Source organism: Haemorhous mexicanus, chromosome 3 (assembly GCF_027477595.1).
Source record: "Haemorhous mexicanus isolate bHaeMex1 chromosome 3, bHaeMex1.pri, whole genome shotgun sequence".
Taxonomy (NCBI): domain Eukaryota; kingdom Metazoa; phylum Chordata; class Aves; order Passeriformes; family Fringillidae; genus Haemorhous; species Haemorhous mexicanus.
This window is the reverse complement of record NC_082343.1, coordinates 76648443-76656874: the sequence shown is the minus strand read 5'-3', so window position 1 is coordinate 76656874 and position 8432 is coordinate 76648443. Positions and strand designations below refer to the sequence as shown.

Here is an 8432-nt window from a genome sequence, read left to right as displayed (position 1 = left end):
TGCAAAAATAATTTATAGTTTATTACTCCTGTGAGAAAAGTATTCAGGAACAGATAAAGAAGTTCGTGTTTGGAACCAAAAGTAACAGAATTTACTGAATTACACATAAACTCTGTACATACACAAGCTTATATGCTGTACATTGTCATAACTGTGACGTTGAAAAATTACTAAATACAGAAATTATTTGCAATTCTCTTTCCTAGAAGGTAAAATGACAATATCTATTGATGGATTTATGGTGTGTGTATATATCTCAGAAGATATACTTATGCACACCAAGTACATATTTATATGGAAACAGGAGTACATTGCTATACCAGTTGGAGACAACTGAAAGGGTACTGGGTATCTGAGGATTCACTGTCACTATTTAGAAGCCATGTTTTCCCTATCTATTCCCAGCTCTTATCAGGAAAGTGCACTGAAGCACTACCCAGAGACAGCTGTTGTCACTCCATTCTGGAAGGACTCTGCTTTCCAATTAGTACACATGGAAGCGACACTATTTGATAGGCTCTTGTTTGCAGAAATCTTAACAGCTGACATCCAACCCAGTGACAGGAAGGGTCTGGACTGAATCAGAAGAAGTTGAACACTTTGTATTGTTACTGTACACCAGCAAATCCAGGCACTTAGCGCTATCAGTATTTCTATTCTCAACTGTTCTAGAACTATGGGCAAAAGCTTATCTTTATTATAATCAAAAACAAACTTTCCCTAGACCTCAGTAGGATAGGACATCATCTTACATTCTAATGGTACTGCATTTTCATGAACCCAGGAATTTTACATGTTTGGCAAAGTGCATACTTTAAGAGAATCATTCAGATATTTATAATAGTTTAACTGAACTTCAGAGTCAAAATATGATAAATTCTCTACAAGATAAAGGCACAATATTTACAGGAACTCTTACCACTGCAGCTTTAAATAAGATAAACTAAATAACACTATCTTCTTTGAAATTAAACTGTTAAGAATTATAGTAATAATCTTTCATAAAAAAGTAGATATGCTTGTGCATTTAGTACTCTTGATTCTGGAACCATCTGAACATGGGCATCACTAACGTACACCCACTGTCCTCCTGATGCTCCCATGGCTTCTTTCAAACCTGAAATGCAGAAGCAAAAAAAAATATTTTTCTTGTCTTTCACAACATCATCAAGCAAATACAGTGGCTATTTCAAAAAGCAAGAGAAGCCTCTAATGTAGGAAAGTAAGTCATTACTTAGATACAGTCTGCTATTCAGTTTGAAACTTACATGTCAAAAAGCACTGTAAGAGAAACTTGTGGAAGACAATGTCTAGGAATGAATGCTGCCATGGCGTTTTTCACATTTTTTTACAAAGCCTAAGACATTTCCAGTAAAGCTTGCTGAGTTTCAACAGGAAGTTATACTACAACACAAGCAGTTCTGGTTCACATTAAACCAGAGTATTCCAGATTTTTAAGTATTAAAAAAATTCCCTTCCTAAAATACCTAAGATACATAAAATGCTCAAATATTCAGAAAATGTAATTTAATTTAATGTAATGGATTTGACTGGTGTACTAAACCATTTTCAGATATCAAATATGGCAAATAATTAAATTTTACCAGGCACAACTATTCATCAGGATGTATTATTCTGAGTAGGAAAGAGAGGAATGTTTTCCCTCAATTATCTGTGTAATAGCTGAATCAAAATTCCATTATTCACTCAGTTCTATATGGCATTAATAGCAGAAGTAGGATATGCATTGTGTGCAACAACAACAAAAAAGAACAATTAATAGAACATAGGTTGGTTTGGGTTGAAAGAAACTTCAAAGATCATCTAGTTCTAACAGCTGTGCCATGGGCAGGGACACCTCCCCTAGCCCAGGCTGCTCAGAGCTCCATCCAGCCTGGCCTAGAGCACATCCTGGGAAGGGGTTTCTACAACTTGTCTAAAAACCACAATTATTCTCAGCTAAAAAATTATTTGCTATAAATCCCTGTAGACAGTTACTTTTGGTTTATAGTAAAGGAAAGGAAGCTCTGTTTGTACATACCCAGAACAGTTTTAGTGGTAGAAATATGCTCCAGCAATTTCTTGGAGGATGTCCTGACTTTCACATATGCCGCATAATGACCCCCTCTCATTGAGCCACTGTGCTCCACTATTCCATAAAGACTATACAGCACTCTTGCTCCATCCATAACATTCTGCATTCCCAGAAACACAGAAAACAAAGGTGAATTATTTCACAATAAATTTTACTGGCATGTTAAGTAGCTATCAGCAGTATGATTCCAAAAGAGGCAAACAGCCATCCACAGCATTTCCAACAGCAAATTACTTCTATTACAAGTACTCAGTAGTCTTACTAATTTAGTTACCATAGAGGCAGTAATTACTTGTCCTTAAAGCTGTTATGTGCACCAACACCACCAGGGCACCACAGCTTAACTAATATTAGCTAACATCTATGATATTCTTGATATGAACGGCATTGCACACAGTTACAGTTCTGATCTCAGGACACTATCTGAAAAATTCACTCTACAATTTAAATAAAAATCATCATCATCAATCCAATTTAACTTGTGGTCAGGACACCAACTGCTGAAGTACAATAAAAATAAAGATTTTATATGGTACCTTGCAAGATGCAGCACAAAATGGTGCTAAGTCTAGAATCAATGGGAAATCCACATGCCTGTTTACTTTCCGTAGACTCAAACCAGCCTTCAAAAGAAAAAAAAAAAAACCAAACTGTAAAATAAATATTTTTATGAGGTAGCTTTTTAAAGCTAAGATGTATCACTATACCATTAAAATTAACCAAATCCAAGAGAAAGATTTTAACTGATTTAAACCTTGTTATGTTTCCCATACAGTGCTACATGTAACATGACTGACACATAAGGGGTTTCCCTGGATACATGAGGATGGCTAAAAGTACTCTGAAGGTGTTAGAATAATCACAACAAACATCAGCATGTTTCAAACAGTGCTTCTACCAGGTCTCCATCTAAAAAGGCAGTACTGGGATCCACAATGACACTTGAAGAACTGCTTGTCCACCAGTGGGGCAGGGGAATATACAAGAGGGGTTTAGACTCTTACCTGGTGGAATCTTTTCAGGTGGAGAATAAGAATAGCAGGAACTGAAGAAATCAAAAGCTGTTTCCGAGCATTTGTGTAGACACCTTCCATTTTCTTTTCTGTATTTATGAATATCAAAATAATATGTAAAGTGAAGGCAGTCATATGGAATTTTAAAAGTACTTTCTAAACATCTGACAGAACAGATCTATGCTGTGATGGTTTTGTACTTGTTAAATAAAACACAAGGGAAATTTTGTGGATTAACAAAAATATTTTCTCATTTTTCTAGTTATTAATAAACATAATCTGTGAAATCTGAGCATTATTTTAGCCAGTCTTGTGCAAATCAGTTCAGAAGCTGGAAGCCTGTCCACTATCTAGGTCAGCTTGCACACTGAGATACCTACATTTTCTATTACTATAGCACCCAACTTTCCTGTTAAAACCTAAAATAAATGGGTGATCCCTGGATAAAAACTGGAAAACACAAGTCTCTTTATCTGGATTAATGTCCTAATCACTAAGAGTTTAGTTTTCCATTCTTCAGTTCTTTCTGCATGAATACATACTTCATACTTATTTAAAGGTCTGAGGAGGGCTGTCTACCTCAGGAAGCTTCCTCACCTGCTGGCTTCAGCATTCAGGATTGGGATATGTGGCCTCCAAACCCCCTGTGGGGCAGAAGGCACAGAACACTGGGTGCTTACCAAAAGTAGCACAGTGAAAGCTCCACAGTAAAAGAGAACATACCACTAGAATTTGGTTTTGCTGAAAAAATTAATTTACTGGTTTTACATGTGTTCAAAAGAAAATAGTTCATTTGAGGTATAATGGAGCACTTAATGTTTGATTGGGTGGCCTCTTAAATCTTTTGTTTTAGAAGGAAAAAACAAGTAATGAGTAATTGTGAATTGATTTTGCTTTTCCATGGTGCCCATGGAACCAAAGTGTTATTTATATGGCACTATAGTCCAATGATGATTAAAGGTATGACTATAAAATACAAATAATTTTTCTGAATTTACTCATGCTTAAATTTTATCTCTCCCAGTATCTATAAATGTACAGCAAACAGGCCATTTTTTATTATTATACAAACTCCCTATATTGTATTTACAAATTATCAGAAGAGCTTAATTTTTTTATTCTTCTGAATTTCTATATATAAAAAAATCCCAATCCTCCAGTCCTTCTAAAATGTTAATTTTTCATTAAATTTGTTTTTCTTATTCAGTGAACTCTAATGATCTGCTTGGGATATACAAGCATCGAGAAAAACATTGTCACAAGAAGGTACTTCTCTCTCATCTCCATTCTTACAAATTTTTGGAATTTTTTTTCTCTCTTCATTACAACTCTTTTTTTGCCTCTTTTCCATACATAATTACATTACTTCCCTGAGTATGTAAGCTACTGAGGCCAAATATTACAGCATATATTTCAAAGCTTTGAGGATTGTAAGGAAAAGAAACAGCAGCAAAGATTAGTATCAAGCAATGCACATACTCAGTTTACAGTCATCTTGAAATTCTTTATCTTGGATAGAATAAAGATGCAAAATTAATTCTGTGTTACATCTACCATTATGTGCTAATATAAAAATTAGTCCTGTTGCCATTGCCTGATGAAGTTTTAAATTATTACAAATAAACTTTGTCTGGGGAGATACTTCCTATGTAACTACAGCAGGGAGGCCCATGCTGGAGTAAATGGAAGAGCAGCCAGCACCCAGGCTTTGGGAGGCAATGCTGGAAACTGTCCAGAGGTACAAGCGCTTTACCTGTGGAATTGGTTTTCTTCTGATACTTCTGTTTCCTTTCTGTGCAGCTCTCACATAAAAGCTTGTTGTTCCCCATTAAGAGCTCCACAGAGGTGAACTGGTAAAGGCAGGACTGGACAGAACATTCCTTTGAGCTAGTTATGTAGCTTTGGGAAAGTGTCTGGAAAGCATTTTGAGGGTTTTGGGAGAGTGAGGATTTGCCTACTGAGAACATGGAATTATTTGATAAACCCAATGCTGGATCTCCATAACTTGACTTTTTATCCTCGTTTACAGGATCGCAGAAGCTAAGCTTGGATATGGAACTGGAAATCATCTCTTCATTGCTGTCGCTTGGCTTGTGCGGCGTTTTGGGGTTTAAGTGGTTGACGTGCACACCAGACACGCTGCTGGGTGGGCTCAAAGCTGTCTGCTTAGAAGCACTTTCGCTTTCTGAGGCTTCACTGTCTGCATCAAAGCTGCTTTCAGAGCGGCTGGCTTCCTTCTCACTGCCCTCCGTCTGGCTTCCATTTACAGCTGCCTCTGCACAGGGGTCTTTGGCGTACTGGATGCCAGAGCTACCTTCCAGCTCAAGCTTTTTGGCTTTTTCCTGCATGATAACAGGACTTCTTTCTTCTTCCTTTGAGGAAGCTTTTCTGGCAAGCCGTCTCTCATGGTTCAATTGATTCTGTAAATTATGGCATTATTAATTCAGTAATAGAGGGGAGAAACAGGAAGCAGATTTGTAAGCAAACAAATCTTTCAAAACATGACAAATGCAAAGCAAATTATTGGGGGGTTATATTGTTCTATATTTTCCATCTCTCATGTTTAAGATAGCTGATTTCCTTAAGATGTTTTTAAACTAACTTAGTATTGCAAACCTACATCCCAGTCAACTAAGTCAGCTTATACTTACTATGAGATCAATACTTCCCACAACGAATTACTTTCACTTTGTGACAGCTGTAGATGGCACATTTGAAGTGGCATTCTCTTAATCTAATTTAAGCTTCTAAAAGGTCCTCAAGTTTAAGCTACTCCTCTGATCTCCCATAAGAGGCCTTAGTTGATGAGCAGCTCCAGGAAAAATTCAACTCGCCTTACAAGCATTTATCACAGAATTAACTAAGGCATCCTTAGGAAGACGTTTGCTGGTTTCAATATTACCTGAAGTTGACTTTTTTTTTTTTTTAATCAAGATTGCAAGAAGAAGCAAAAGATTGCTTCCACAGAAAACTACTCCTATAGATTTAGAAAACCAAACCCACAAAGCTGCCATAATTTTAGGTGATTTGCAAATGTTCATGACTCTTTTCTTGTCTTCCTTTGTTTGGCTACTTTCCAAAAGAAACTAGCAACTTTCCTTCCCCTTTTTTTTTTTTTTGCTTTATTTGAATTAGATCAAAATTCCAGTGGTACCAATGGGAATCCTTCCATTCATCTCAACAGTTTGAGTTTTAGGCCTTTTCTTCCATAACAATCAGTTTCTGCACTACTTCTTTCCATCCTTTCCTTTGTTTCTACCTCATGTCCTTTTCCTACTTCTGTCTCATTCTCTTCTCCTGTCATTCTTTTATATTTTTTGTTTTATATGTTGTATTTTATACATTGTATTTTTTCTTTACATGTGTTTAATGCGTTAGGACTTGATTCAGGAGGGTTTTTATGGTACTCAACAGAGCACAGACCCTTGCAACAGTCCCAAAAGCAACATGAATTGAAACTAGCCTGCAGATTTTTTTTTTCCTTATAAATGAAACCCTGTAAGTGAAAGCTAAATGGTTCCCAATGACTATCAGTTCTCACACTTCTTATGATGACCTCAATATTTTAAAACAAGACTATGTCAGCTATATGTATACTAAAAAACCCCACTGACATGTATCAAAATTCCCTAGAAGTTCTCAGTCACCCTAGAAACTTGAGTTAACTCAGGATGACTGGTTAGTGTGAGTAGTTAAGTTCTTACCTTATCTTTTGTTAAAGTGTGTTTCTTGACAATTTTGGGTTGATTATTCAGAGTACTGATAGAAGAACAATTATACTGACCAAGATCTGCCTCCTGTACACTTTTACTTTTACCTGTTCTTCCCAAGGGCACAGGTTTTGCAACCTAAGAAATTAGACAGGAAATTAGGAAAGGCAACATGTCAATTTTGTATTCCTTTGCAACCTACAGCAAAGATGAATGTCGGTGGATTTTTTTCCTTTATTTTCGAAAGCAGCGACCTACACAAAACCAATTAAATGGCTTACTGAATTGCGCTAGAAGGCTACTTCCTAATTCTTTTTTTTACTCATAAACTCACTGTCAGTGTCTCTGAAGGTTCAACTGAAAGCTACAAGGAATAGGAATGATACAAAATTTCTGTATGCAATACCATACAAAATAATCTGTTCTACTATTGTATAAGCACATGTGTAGCTCTATGAGATGTGACTTTATCAAAAGGGACACAGGTGCCCCTAAGTCAGTCTCTGGTGCAGCCTGTGTCAACAGAGTTGCCACACCCCCCCCCATCACGTTACTGCCAGCAGCACATGTCACCTGTGAAGGCAAGTGCTGGCTATAAAGTAATGCCCATCCTCTAGTAAGTGCAGCCACTGCTAAACAGCCACAGCAATCGCTCTCAAACAGAACCCACAAACACATGGGATCCATGAAGCACAAGGGCCCAGATTCCCAAAATGCTCTTAAAGCCTTAACTCCCACAGGCATCTGCACTCAGTGCACCAACAAAGATGAAGAACTGGTAATGAAGAAAAACTGGTGTTTGGAGAAAAATACATTTTTTACAGAAATAAATATTACATTCATTACTCTCCCTTAAATGTAGATGAGTACGTGCAGGATGGAGGAAGAACCATTCCCAACCCACACCCACTACTCTCAAATTAAAAGCCCAAATCCTGAAATATAGCTTATGCCTTCAAAGGAACTGTGTTCCTCTGCAGCTAGTGGAGGCAATCCATAAAGTGCTGAGAACACCAGAATAAATAAATTCAAATATCCATTTTTAAAGTGTCTCATCCTGTAGGTAAACATCAGCCCAAGGGACTCAGGTTCTCTAGACACAAACCAATAGGTTAGAATCTGACTCTCTGGACCTCAGAAAAAAAAAAAAAAAAAAAAAACCAAAAAAAACTTATAATCATTCTATTTATGTAAGTACATAATAAGTACATACTATTAAATTAAGCTAATCTCAGTAATCTCCGACCTATATATTCTGTGGGTTACTATGGGTATTTGATGCAAGTTTGGACTAATTTAAAGATATACGCACTTATGACATTGCATGCCTATATATATATATATATATGCATATATAAAGAAAATCATATAATGAACAGATGGATTAATAGTACGTGTATTTATGGACAAGGTTACATTTTTAGGCTTAAATCAAAACTATGTGTATACGGATAAATATCTTCATAAGGCTATTAAGAACAATCCACTGGAAGCAATAGTTACTTATTACATATTCTGTTTCTTACCCTCTCCTCTATTATAGGAAGTGAAAGATCAATGAAAGGCTCTTTTACTGTTGAAATCTTGAAGAAAAAGAGAAAATGCACTTAAACG

At 36.4% G+C, this 8432-nt stretch overlaps 1 protein-coding gene across 7 annotated transcripts in view; it reads right to left on the bottom strand.

Moving 5' to 3' along the window:
* USP45 (ubiquitin specific peptidase 45) overlaps nt 1–8432 on the bottom strand; it is a 48409-nt gene continuing 39977 nt past the window's right edge. For 4 of the 7 annotated variants that reach the window (XM_059842397.1, XM_059842396.1, XM_059842398.1 and 1 more), the window contains 7 exons: nt 8345–8401; nt 6813–6956; nt 4862–5528; nt 3100–3197; nt 2632–2718; nt 2042–2195; nt 1–1117 (listed from right to left, as the gene is read on the bottom strand). In XM_059842397.1, coding sequence (XP_059698380.1) covers nt 984–1117; nt 2042–2195; nt 2632–2718; nt 3100–3197; nt 4862–5528; nt 6813–6956; nt 8345–8401 — 1341 coding nt within the window. In that variant the 3' untranslated portion in view covers nt 1–983. Of the gene's footprint in view, nt 1118–2041; nt 2196–2631; nt 2719–3099; nt 3198–4861; nt 5529–6812; nt 6957–8344; nt 8402–8432 lie in introns of those variants that run through there. The other 3 variants (XM_059842400.1, XR_009485864.1, XM_059842401.1) reach the window with 3 other exon arrangements.